The sequence below is a fragment of the Mercenaria mercenaria genome, chromosome 8 (assembly GCF_021730395.1).
Source record: "Mercenaria mercenaria strain notata chromosome 8, MADL_Memer_1, whole genome shotgun sequence".
Classification (NCBI taxonomy): Eukaryota; Metazoa; Mollusca; class Bivalvia; order Venerida; family Veneridae; genus Mercenaria; species Mercenaria mercenaria.
This window is the reverse complement of record NC_069368.1, coordinates 52,732,857-52,747,428: the sequence shown is the minus strand read 5'-3', so window position 1 is coordinate 52,747,428 and position 14,572 is coordinate 52,732,857. Positions and strand designations below refer to the sequence as shown.

Genomic DNA, 14,572 nt, shown 5'->3' with positions numbered 1-14,572 from the left:
TGTCTGGCTGTATCATCATTCAGAGAGAAAAGAACTTAATCATGTTATAACTCTAAATGGAAGTAATTTAACATTTTAAGTATAACAAGAGACTGTGTTTGTCAATTTTAAAGATTGTGACGAGTCAAGGTTGTTCGTAATGTCAGGGAATCTTCTTGTCCGCGGAACATAAATACATCAATGCTGAACGCTCTTGTTTCCAATATATTCTCGTTATTAACACCTGTTGCTGGCGTGTCTGTTATTATACAGGAGAAACGTTAGTGAGAACACATGCATGCAAGAACAGTTTATTAAAATAAGAAGATGAAAATGACAGATTTGTTGTAGGGTGTGGACTCGTATTAATCTTTTGGAATATGATGTTTTGGATTTGAAAACAGTTTTTGCTAATTGTTTTTATTTGTTTTCAAAATTAAAAAGTAACAAATGTAAGAAAAAACATTATTGAAATTATGCACAAACATTAGCTTGTGACTTTGGACAGACGTTACAGGTGAGTTTAGATAAATATATATAATTGTTTCTATGACTATTTAGTTTGTAAGGTTTATCTGTTAAGTCAGCTGACGGGAAAACTTACATCAATCAAAAATATTAGTTATATATAATTATATAAACTATATATCACATGTGAATGATTTTTCAAAAATAAAAATTCAATATTGTTGTCTTTATTGTTAGGAAAAAATAATACTTACATTTCAGTACAACTTACTTGGAAGTTTCAAAACCTGTAATATTTATTTCAAGTTTAGATAATTTTGTTACTATTTTAAAAGGGGCCTCCGTGGCCGAGTGATCAAGGTCGTTAACTTCAAATTTCTTGCCCATCACCGATGTGTGTTTGAAACCTCGCTTGGAGTGTAGAATTCTCCATGTGAGGAATACATCTAGCTAACATCCGGTTGGTTGGTGGTTCTACCCAAATGCCCGTCTATGCCTGAAATGATCGGAGGAGCAACTGGGGGTCTTTCTTCACCATCAGAAGGTTGAAAAGGCGCCATAAGACCTAATTATCAAGGCGTGACTAAAAATCAAAATAAAAAATGTTTTATAAAAATGTTTATATAAAAAGGTTTTGTAATATTTATGATAGCTTGTCAACAGATGAAGTAAATTGTGTAACTGTGGTAAAACCTACGCGGCTCAAAATGTCCTCATATGATGTATAAAAACTTGTCAAACTAATTTAAAAGATATTTTGTTATTAACACATATTGAAGAGATTTTTTGTACACAACTCCATTGTCTGTTTCACTGTTGCATTTCACAGGTATGCTATTTGCAATATCTTCGCTAAAAGACACCTCTGTATTTCATCAATCTATCATATCAGTATTTGCATCAAGCGTATACTTAGAGTTTAATACTTAACGCAATAATGATCAACTTTCAAAATCTCGGAATCGCTTCAACTGCATCTTTTTAAATTTGCGAAAAAATAGAATTACATATTTGATAAAGGAAGACAATTCAAGAGGTAAACAATATTGACTTATGGTTCTTATACACAGCAATTATCTCCGTGACTATTTGATAAAAGACATTGTGTCTGAAATCATTAGTTCTCCACCTCTGATAATTCATGTGGGGAAGTTGGCAGTTACTTGCGGAGAACAGGTTTGTACTGGTACAGAATCCAGGAACACTGGTTAGGTTAACTGCCCGCCGTTACATGACTGAAATACTGTTGAAAAACGGCGTTAAACCCAAAACAAACAAACAAAATTATTACATTACGTCAAGGAAAACTAAATTCAATAAAGGGAGATTATTAAAAGTTAGCAAGGTACAATTATGGTTCTTGTATACTTAACTGTTTGGCAATACTTCTGTCACAGTATGACAATTTCACAAAATCCTTAAAAAGGTTTCGATGAAATGGCCCGAACAAGAAAATGTGTCTGAAAATGGACAGATAGCTGGACGGACTGAAGGACCGGCCGAGCACAGGGTAATTGTTGTAGGGCTTTGGCAAAAAGGCGATGGCCATAAAATAAAATCGCAATTAAAATTAAAAAATAACTCAGTGAAACATATTGTTTGCATTTCATCCTTTTCTAGTGTGAAATACGGTGTTCACAAAAACATAGATTTGTCAATTTTAATTTCATTCTTGTGCAAATTATCGATTCATAATCGATGGAATGGTATGCGGATTTAATGCAGTACCATTTCATATGTGTCTGGCGGGCAAAATAAAAATTAAGGAACATATCGGACAGGCTGAGCTTATTTACAACTGTTTTGCAGCAAGGTTACAGTAAAAAAAAAAACATCTTTTGACATCATGATCCTTAAAATCATTCGTGTTTTCTCCGGTATATTTAGCTAAAGATGAAATAAAAGGATGTTCATTAAAACTTTACACGTCTTGTTAAAAACTGAACATAAAAAATGAACTACTGAAACAGAAGCAACTTAATGGAGTTATGTTTTAATGTAAACATGATAATAAGGATGTCTTCTTGTCAGAGTATCTAAGAATCGACTCTAATTATACACATTTGTACTTTAAATTGTTGAAAAGACGTTAAATAAAAAAATTGGTAATCTCTTTGACATTGGGTGTTAACTGTATCTATGCGAAAATAGCACAGTGCAGGGATATTTACAAATCTGGAAAATTCTTTCTAGCTCTAGTGATTGGTGCGCAGATGTGTCATCGCTTTTATCATATAAGTTTAACTCTAAAATTGTTACCTTGGAGTGGGGTGATGGAGAAAATTATTTGACGGATTCTCAAGAAAATTGTAAAGGAAAATTATGAAGCTGTTTTATCATTTTTAAGTGGATAAAGCTGGCTGTTGTTGAGAAAATGACATTGTAAAGCTTGTTTATGCAAGGTGATAATATTGACTTATGGTTCTTATACACACCAATTATTACGTTACGGCCAGGAAAACTAAATTTAATAAAAGGAGATTATCTTTTTAAAAAATAGCAAGGTACAATTATGGTTCTTGTGAAATAAACTGTCTGGCAATGCTTATTTCACAGTATGTAAAATGTAATAGAATCCTTAAAATAGTTTCAAAGTTATGGCCCGGAAATGAAAATTTACGTGGAAACAGACAGACAGCGCTGAAGTACTGACGAACCGGTCGAGGACAGGGTGATTGTTGTAGAGCTTTTGCCAAAAGGCGATTGCCATAATTAGATAACAAGAGGACCATGATGGTCCTGAATCGCTCACCTCTTCCCACATGACCCAGTTTTGTGTATGACGTCGTTTTTTTCTATTATTTGACATAGTGACCTAGTTTCTGACCTCATGTGACCCAGTTTTGAACTTGACCTAGATATTATCAAGATAAAAAATCTGACCAATTTTCATGAAGATCCATTGAAAAATATGGTCTCTAGAGAGGTCACAAGGTGTTTTTATTATTTGACCTACTGACCTAGTTTTTGACGGCATGTGACCCACTTTCGAACTTGACCTAGATATCATCAAGATGAACATTCAGACCAATTTTTCATACAGATCCCATGAAAATTATTGCCTCTAGAGAGGACACAAGGTTTTTCTATTATTTGACCTACTGACCTAGTTTTTTACCGCACGTGACCCACTTTCGAACTTGACCTAGATATCATCAAGATGAACATTCAGAATAACTTTCATACAGATCCCAAGAAAAATATGGCCTTTAGAGAGGTCACAATGTTTTTCTATTATTTGACCTACTGACCTAGTCTTTTAAGGCACGTAATCCAGTTTTGAATTTGACCTAGATATCATCAAGGTGAACATTCTGACCAATTTTCATGAAGATCTTGTGAAATATATGGCCTCTAGAGAGGTCACAAGGTTTTTCTATTTTTAGACCTACTGACCTAGTTTTTGACGGCACGTAACCCAGTTTCGAACTTGACCTAGATATCATCAAGATGAAGATTCTGACTAACTTTCATGAAGATCTTGTGAAATATATGGCCTCTAGAGAGGTCACAATGTTTTTCTATTTTTAGACCTACTGGCCTAGTTTTTGAGAGCACGTGACCCAGTTTCGAACTTGACTTAGATATTATCAAGATGAACATTCTGACCAACTTTCATAAAGATCCCATGAAAAATGTGACCTCTAGAGTGGTCACAAGCAAAAGTTTACGGACGGACGGACGCACGCACGCACGCACGGACGGACGGACGACGGACGACGGACACCGCGCGATCACAAAAGCTCACCTTGTCACTTTGTGACAGGTGAGCTAAAATAAAAGCACAATTAAAATTGGAAAATAAGTCAGTGAAACATGGTGTTTGCATTTCATCATTCCCTAGTGTGAAATAAAATATGGTGTTCAAAAAAACATAGACTTGTCAATGTTAACCTTTATTCTCGTGCATATTAGTCGATTCAAGGTCGATGGAATGGTATGCAGATTAAACGCAGTACAATTTCATACGTGTCTGCCGGGCAAATAAAAAAATACGAAAACTGTCGGACAGGGTGAGGTTATTTACAACTGTTTTGCAGCAAGGTTACAGTAACATCTTTTGACCTCATGATCCTTAAAATCATTCGTTTTTTTTCTACGGCATATTTAGCTAAAGATCAAATAAAAGGATGCTCATTAAAACTTTACACGACTTGTTAAAAAGTGAAAATAAAAAAAGAACTTCTGAAACAGAAAGCAATTAAATGGAGTTATGTTCTAATGTAAACATGATGATTAGGACATTTTTTGTCAGAGTATCTAAGAACCGACCCTAATTATACACATTTGTAGAAACAGTTTTCCTCTCTTAATTGTTGGAAAAACGTTAAATTAAAACGACAAAGCGGTGAAATTGTTAATCTCTTTGACATTGGGTGTTAATTGTTTCTATGCGAAAATAGCACAGTGCATGTATGTCACAAATCTAGTGCGTAATTAAGAGTGTACAGAAGGTGCACAATTCTTCTATAGTGTACTTTGATTGGCACACAGATGTAACATCACTGTGAACATTTAAATTTTACACTAAAATATTTACCTTTGAGTGGGTTTGGGGAGTATATTACTTGACTGATTCTTTAGAAAATATTAAGCTATTATCATTTTTAAGCGGTTGATGAAACAAATGTCATTTTAAAGCTTGTTTAATGCAAGGTGATGCGTAAAAAATAATATATTTTGATAAGATGTAACAAAGTGCTCCATTATCTTGAAAAATAGGAAACCTTTATTTAGGAATCTTGAAAATGAGTCAAGAAAATGTACAAAGCTTTTGCGTTATATAGACTGGTTCGCTATTTATCCGTACCCTACATTTTCCAAATATTCCATGTCTGATATATGTTACATTACTGCATGAAATGTAATCTTGTACGGATAATTTCAGAAGTAAGCGAGAATTATTGCTATTTTAGTAGGTAATTTAAAGATAGTTGAAGTTATATTTGAATGAAATAAGATATAGATATTTCATATAAACGGTCGGAGACATTTGAATTGTCTGTAAGATAGAATAACGTTATATTTATGTACGTAAACCTTTGATCGCATTCGAGTACAAATAATATCGTAAAACATAGTCTGAAAGTTATTAAAATTTTGACAGCAGGTGCGTTTTTAATTTGGTTTATCGTATACTGTTTAAGCTTCTTTGATAGATAAAAAATCATTTGAAAACCACATTGAGAAAACTGTTACGTTCCGTACTTCTCGCATGTGAAAACGTTTACTGTAAAAATCATATAGATATATAAGCTGTAATATTTTACGTACATTCTTGTCCGCAGAGCACTAAATGAAAATAATAACCATAATATAAAGGTGAACTAAAATGTCTTTATGGTAATTCGCAATATATCATTGATATTTAATGAATGCAAATAACAAAAAAAATGAAAACAAATGTCAACAAGTGTCAATATAAGACGCTTGGGGAGAATGACAAGAATGCAAACTGGTTAGTTTTTGTTGTAAGTTCTTTCACATGATAAGCGCTGGCCGCACACACTTTCTTTGAATTGTTTGGACTCCAAACAGCGTCCGAAATTACGCCAGATATGCAAATATTTGTACACATAGCCAAATCATCATTGCAAAATATTTTAACCAATTTTTCAGTGAATAAAAATAATAATAATGATATTATATAATATCGACAATTGAAGACTGCTGTGTTATGTCTTGTATGACCTTTAGTGAGTTTTGTTATTAATAACTGTTCATCAATTCAGTGACTTTCTACACACGTTATGCTAATATATTTAGCGTAAGTGTGTTTAAGTACGGGATCTGTTTTATATCAATATTGATTTATTTTGATAGGTTGCTGCACTGTATATAAGTTTATTCACGCGGTGAATGAAAACAATGAGATTAAAATGATATAGAAAAGTGTAGGCTTGTTGATGTTTAAAAAGTGAGTACATTATATAAACAACGGGAGAGTATTTGATATATTATCCGATAGATAAGGATTCATCCTTCCTGTAACATGCAATTTACTACAACTTGGTTTATGAATAAAGTGAATAAGGGAAATACAGCGCTTTAATAAGCTCAGCGGGGCCGCTAATTTCGTATTCCAACAGCGCCTAAAATATCGTGATTAGACATGAAAATAGCTTAACAAAAACGCTTTTATTAACAGCATGACAAATTGTCTACGTGATATATATACAGTATTTTATATAGCAATAATATAGCGAGTACAATACTAAAGTTTGAACTTTTGGCTGTCTTAATGTCCTTATATATGCCACGAAACAGAAAATTTACAGTTTCTTACACGAAGATACATGATAGGAACAATTTTTATTTTGGTTAAGGTTTAAGTCACAATGACATAATTATAGGTCATATGGCAAATTTCCAGTTGTTTTGCTTGGGAGGAAGACACAAGGTGCTCCTCTGCACATTATTTCATCACGGGCGGGCACCTGGATAGAACCACCGACCTTCCGTATGCCAGCTGGATGGCTTCCTCACATGAAGAATTTTACGCCCAAGCGAGGCTCGAACCCCAATAGGTGAGGGACAAGTGATTCGAAGTAACACAATTTAAAGGGTGAAAACCCAGTAAAAACATTTAACGGTATAACCCATATATTTATGAGGTTCGAATTTAGCCGGATTTTCTGCCTACAAAATAATTCTACTCCCTAAATGAAAATATAACTTGAAGGTTCGATTCTCAATGCACAGTTAAACTGAAATGCAACTTATAAACACTAGCAACTCGCGATCGTATTTGCTTTATCATCAAATTACAAAATCTCTAGTACATGTAACAAACGTCATCAATATTACTACAAGTACTTGTCAAGTTTTTAACAGACATGCCGCATAAGGCATGTATCGAATGTAAACATCAAATAATAACCCCAGTCATTCCGAAAAAGACAAAATAACACTGAAATCACTGTGATTTATAAAGAAATATAATGAGAAAAGAAAATCGATAGCTGATTCGAACACAAATTTTAAAAACGGCGGCCTCAATCGGGCATCAGTATAAATATAAAAATTTTCAACACGTGGGCACCGCTTAGAAATGCTAATGTATAACGCTTACCGCGAAAGATCGCTTTGTAGCTTATGGGTGTTATCAGCTTAGAACTTTCGTGCCGCAGACAAAGTTTATTTGTGCGATGATTACGTTTGACGTATTGTAACTAGCACTTACCAAGCTAATCACAGGCAGGCGAGGACTAATATCCGAGTTTCATAGCGATCGTCACATGCCCTCGGTCCAAACCAGAACTTTTTATTTGCAAGGTTCATGATACTGTTTGAGTGAGGGATCGATCCAAATTTTCGTCCTGAAGAGGATCGATTCCCTACAGAGTATTTCCATGGTCATGAAATTTACTCGACACACAAGGATTTTTAAATGTGTTCTTGATATAAAGAAGGCGTCTACGATTAATGCCTAATATTATATTCTTGTTGTGATGAGATGACAGTATTTTTATTCTGATTAAATAATTGCTGATTATACGATGCCACAATGTCTCCTTTTCTGATCGTTTCGATGAAACAATGATGTATGCATGTTTGTAAGTAAGTAAGTAAGTAGATATGTTAAAACTTCTGTCTTTAAGCCTAACTAATTGTTTCTATTGTTCAGTCTGAGCAGTAGTTAAGGTGTCATGATCATTATTCCATTGTTTTCGAAGACAATGACTCTATAATTTTCCATACAGATTCAGTAGTATAGAAATGTATATTAGACGAAAAAAACCAAGAGGCGAGTATTGCGAAGTCTCCAATAAACCGTGCTTTATTAACCTCCCCCCTACAAATACTTTTAACCACAAATCACAATTCAGGTATATTGTTTAAAATTAAATTTACTTAAGATCCAACATATCAATCGTATATTCAAATTTGGTTAAATATTTCATTCTTTCATGTTTTCTTTCCTATCACAAATTTAATCATTTTTTTTTTAATATAGTAGAAAAGCACTGCATAAGAAAACATTTAATCTATCGTTTCAGATGATGGAGTTTAAAATGTATAATACATCTACAAATGGATGGAAACAGCAGAATACAAACGGAACATTTCGCAAAGACAAAATAGAAAGTGGTCAAAATTTAGATTACGACCGCACAATACAATATGGATCTGGTTCGGAATACACGTATGACGATTATAACTATTTCAGTGCTGAAATTCATGAGGAATTTCTCAGTAGTATTCATCAACATACTTCGACATTTGCCACATTCCTTTCTATCTGGACCTTTCTTGTAAATATTCTCGTTATCTTAGCATGTATGCGAAACAAAGAAACTCGACATGTCGGGTATTACAATCAGATAGTGAACCTTTCAGTTTCTAATCTACTGATTAGTGTGTTTGTCCTTCCGCTCACCATTTACCACATAAAGCAAGAGTGGGATTTAGGGCAGTTACTGTGTAAGATATACGTCATAAGCGACGTCTTGCTGCCATTCTCTTCTATCACCATTATCATACTCTTGAATATAGACCGATTGATGTCCATAATGCATCCGAGACTTTATTCATGGATATTTCAGAAAACACTGAAAACAGTTATCATTTGTTTGCCATGGTTCGTAGCTGTTATAGTGGTTATTCCAATATGGACATCTGGCACGATTCCATATGAGAATGGACCCGGTGAATGCATTGCTCTGATCAGCAAAGAATCGGCAATACTGTGTCCATTAATAACATTTTTTATACCATTGATTGGTATAATAGCACTTACGTTTAAACTTCTTCTGTTAAAGATCCAGTTATCCTCTACCACACCGGGGACATTAGAAAGCACACGCATGTCTTTGAAAAACTATCAGAACCAACAAAACGACGATTGTGAAATAAGTGATTTTACTCGGCGATCTTTACCAAGTACAAGTACAATGGAAACCAAAGAGAATAGAGACGACCTAGTTGCCCTTTGCGTCGTTAATACAATGTTTGCAGTAATGTGGTTCCCATTCCAGTGTATAAGTTTTCTGTTGTCATTCTGCAATTCTCAATCATGTATTCCGTCAATAGGTCTCAATCAGGTTGTGACCTGGGTTGGAGCCTCCAGTGCTGGGGTAGTTCCATTGTTTTGGTTTATAAACAGCAGACTAAGGGCAGGCTTGCGCAAAGATTGCACAAAAACGACACATGTAGATTCAGCAGAGAGTTCTCACAGTGAGGAAACATTCCTGTAGAACATGATGTTACAAGATTATTTTGTGGATGTGGATTATACCGTCAAAAGGTGTACGATGCTTTACAATTTCATCGAAATAAACATTATCTTTGACAATGAATGACAATGTAGGCTTCTGTGTTGAATATGAATTGAAAGTAGTTCTTTAAATGTCAAATACATTGTCGGATGTATTCAAGTTGACAAAAGGTATAAATGTAAAGTGAAAATATGAGAAAATTTGTATAAAGATACTTTATTGCCTGTTCTGTGTTCATTATCTGTGATAGTCTGAAATAAAAGTAGTTGTAACGAAACCAGTAACTTATTGTTAAATGTACAAATAATGTACAAATATAAGTTTCATGATTTTCTAGAACTGCAGATATGGTACTATGCTAAAACTCCCTAAGTTTAACTCCAGAAAATCAGTACTTCAGCAGCGTAGAAGCTGAGTATATCGCCTTTAGAAAATGTTATACCTTGGAGATTGCAATGTAGAAATGTGATAGACAGGATTTATTAATGCACCGAGGCAATCTCCATAGTATAGAGCTAATTTTAATTGTTCCGTTTAGAAAAGTGTTAATTAAGGATTTTATCTCATTGATCCTGACTTTAAAGGAAAAGAACTCTTCCGTAGTTTTCTTACTGCCTGCTGATGACTAGTACAAATGTACATGTACTAATGAAATCTAACAATAATTAGATGATAATACTGTATCATCGCTAAAGGAGATATGAGCCTTCGCGACCGAGTGGTTAAGATCACATTTCCCTCACCGTTTTGAAGAAACCATCCATCTTGCTATTTAAAGGTTAGTGATTCTACCCAGGTACCAGCCTCGGCTTGAAATTATATTCTGATGGTCAACCTGAGTCTTCCTTTACCTTACCAAAGCAACATGTAATTCTGTTCGTGTAACTAACAAAACTTACCAGTAGTTTTGTCAGACCGTCTGTCTTTTGGTTTGTGCCTCTATCTTCTATAGACAATTTGAAACGATTTACACGTATTTCAAAAAGGTTGCTTCGATAAATGAGACTATTACAAAAGTACATTACTTAAAATGTAATCCTACAATAACAAGTAGTACAATACTTTATGCAACTTAACAAAAGGGCATAGGAACATACATGACGATTACTCATGTTATTGTAATTGTTTGTAAAATGAGGTACAAACAATGAAGCATATTTGTACGAACCACCGCCGTTAAGTAATCTTCCTGACGTGATGGCAAAGGCGTTTCTAAAGCTATAAAAGTGGTGAATATAACAAACGAGCAGGTTTAAGATACTTTAAAAAGGTATAACAATCCTGTTAGCAGAAAATGTTGAGTAAGAAAATTAACATGTTTTTACCATTATGCATTCGGGATGGCTTAACTTAACTAGATCCAAAACACTTTTCTTATTGTAGCAAACATCTATACGAAGGGTCAAGGTAGGAAACGTTCTTTTCAGATAGAAATTAGCGGTTTTGAGGAAGCTATAACAACGCTACAAACAAAATTTAATAGAGATCTATTAATTGGTTTATTAGAAAATGTTAAAGGTATTTCTAGCTCTAGCGATCCCTGAGAAAGGGTCTGAGAGCCCCCATTTTAAGCACATTTGGGAGAGGACCTTAAAATAACACTTTTAAATGTGCTTATATCTTTAGCTCTAGCGGCCTTATAAATGTGCTTATATTTTTAGCTCAAGTGGCGGCCTTTAATAGGAACCAAACGCTTCCGTTAAACAAAATTGTGAAAGAAACGTATAGTTATGGAATAAACCAAGTTTGACGAAGTTCCATCGAGCGGTTCATGAGAAAGAGTCCTTTAAATGATTTGTTTTTCTTTTTTAATTCTAGCGACCACTATAAGGTGTAAAGCAAAACCATTTGAAAAGGATAAAGAGAGAACCTTGCCAGAATGCTACAGACCGAATTTGGAGTAATTCTGACCTGTAGTTTCAGAGGAGACGCTGTTTATGTTCATTGTGAACGACGGACGATTGGCAACCAAAGACGGACGCCCCGCCTATACTAATAGCTCACCTTGAAACCTCGATTCAAATGGGCAAGGAAACTAATAACTTTTATTAAACCAAAACAGCAAATTAAATTAAGACATTCCCATCCAAAGATGAAGTTGCCGTTATTTAAGTAATTATATGTTCCCCGTCAGAAAATGCTACTGAAATACAGGTAATATGAGCTGTATAATAACGCGAGGTATTACAGAGGTATATATTTTGAGGGTTTATTCAAAATTGTGGTTTTTGAGAAATATTGATGTAAACTAAGTAGACGACTTGAGTATTTCAAATGCAATTTGTATATTTATGAATAAAAAAGACGTACTGATATAGTGTCCCAATTCACGTGTTCCTTTGAAAACTGTGAAAACGTTGCTGACAGAGAGTAGTGTTATCTTAAATTATCCCCTTTGGTCCCAAAAATTACATGGGTTTGGAATACAGTTGCGTAATATAGTTTTATGACATGTATTTGAACTATTAATGTAGAGATTTGATAGTAAATTAATCCCTAACACACACAATGGCATTAGAAGGCATGACATGTAAGACACACACAAAAAATCATTTTATATACTGATATAAAAAAGAAACAACTTTAAGAACCAAAAACGCAAAGACCCATACCTTTACGCTGTCAACATGATTCTTACACGATATACATTGTCTTATTATGAGGATTATTTTCTCAAGATAATTGAACACCCTACTATGTACTACAGTCTTCTGGGCTAGAATTTTTAATTTATAAAGACAATACTTCTGATATTTAACATAATTCTACAGAACATACACTGCGAAAAAAGGGTCAATATACGGGAGTGTACGGTCCCGTATATTTCGAAAATACGGGCGTATACGGGATGTATATTACAAATATACGGACCTAATATACGATCCCGTATTCGGAACATCTAGTATACGGGAAGTCCGTATATTTGTCATGCATATACGGGATCCCGTATACGCCGAATATACATAAATGTATATTTCCCGTATATATGCAATATACGAACTTTCCTAAAAAATCCCTAGAAATGGTGTTTATTCGTGTCCTGCTTTAACATAAGTTTCATTTTCATGTATTCGAAAGGTCTTGAGACTTTTTTTTCCCGTATACTTTCCGTATTTTAGAATATACGGAACACGTATACGAGCCTGTATATTCCGAATATACGTAGTATACGGATCCCGTATTTTTGTCATATACGGACTGTGATGGCATCTAATATACGGGGCATATACGGACTTGTATTTTCTAATATACGGGCTTCGGATTTTTCCGTATACGCATGATATACTTAGTATACGGATCCCGTATTTTTGTCATATACGGACTGTGATGGCATCTAATATACGGGGCATATACGGACTTGTATTTTCTAATATACGGGCTTCGGATTTTTCCGTATACGCATGATATACTAAGTATACGGATCCCGTACTTTTGTCATATACGGGGCATATACGAAACTGTACTTTTTGATATACGTGCTACGGACTAGTCCCGTATATGCATGGTATACGCAATATACGGATCCCGTACTTGTGTCATATACGGGAAAAATACGAAACTGTATTTTTTATTATACGGGCTACGGACTAGTCCCGTATATGCATGGTATACGCAATATACGGATCCCGTACTTGTGTCATATACGGAATGTATTTGCATCTGATATACGGGGATATACGAACCTGTAGTTTTTGATATACGGGCCAGGTTTTTCCCCGTTTATGCAAGATATGCAGAGTATACAGATTCCATATTTGTGTCACATTTAGACTGAATTTGGTTTTCGTATTCGGGGAATTCACGGACTAGTATTTCTAAAAGATACATTTACCAGACTTTTCCCGTATATGCATGTATAGTATACAAATCCCGTATTTTTCTTTTATGTAAACTGATTTTGTATATGGGCACACACTGAAAGATGACAAAATGAATGTCGGTGATACCTACAGCAGAATACGGTATGTTAGAAAAAAGCAAGACAAAGACAGGGTATGAGAAAAAAATCATATTGTTATTATTGGAGACATGTCAGATTAAACTAACATTTTATTCAACTTAAATACTTTTTAAATCAGTTTTTCAAACGGTTATGAATCATTTTCATTTCTTGTCCAAATGAAATAAGCAGAATTAAAATGTGAGTAATCAATAACATCAAGCATTTCTTTATATTATTATATGTTCATTTCTGATTGAAAAACTAGCAATTCGCACATTTAATTCTGCGCGGTTGACTCAACAAATCAGTTGAGTATCATTTACTATTGTCGTCTGTACATGTTTTCGTTATTCCCATGAATGCTGATTACCGCTATAGGCTTTTCGATTTGCCGTCTTCTAAAAAGAGCAGTACACCCCTCCTAATGTCCGAAGATGTACTTTGAAAAGACGCATGTTGGTTCTGTACTGGAACACGATATGTAAGCAGGTTACAAATGATGAACCACAATGGAAATATTCAGTTTCCTGATCTCAATAAGTATAAGCTTTTATCTGTTGTTACGAATGTCACTGAGAACGAATGGCTCATCCGGGCTGTCTGTCTGCATCTGTTGATCAAACTAGTAGAAACTTCACACATAAGTATATTCTCTATCGTGAAAATAAATAGTCGTCCCGTTTTCTGATTCCAGTAAACAACTCTTGTGTCAACCTGGAATAAAAAAAAATGCACGCATTAAAAGTTATAAAAAATGGACTCTTGCAATTCATGGATACTGATAATGATATCTATTAAATGATGTGAAAATTATGACGAATAAAATGACATGTGGTCGCGCCTGGAAACGAACCCTGACCGCAGCGGCAATAAAGAAGTTTTCCACTGTCGTTACCAATTATAACGCAAGGGAGGGTTTAGTGTTTAATGCGCGTTAAATATACAATTTTTATCGTAAAAATTA

General features: G+C 34.4%; 1 protein-coding gene across 1 annotated transcript; it reads left to right on the top strand.

The window, feature by feature from the left end:
• The first annotated feature begins 241 nt into the window (after positions 1–241).
• Positions 242–9,936, top strand: LOC128559044 (5-hydroxytryptamine receptor 5A-like). Its single transcript, XM_053549986.1, has 2 exons — positions 242–496; positions 8,448–9,936. Exon 2 carries the CDS (start codon positions 8,448–8,450, stop codon positions 9,642–9,644), a length of 1,197 nt encoding a protein of 398 aa, XP_053405961.1. The 5' UTR covers positions 242–496; the 3' UTR covers positions 9,645–9,936.
• The last annotated feature ends 4,636 nt before the right edge of the window (positions 9,937–14,572 follow it).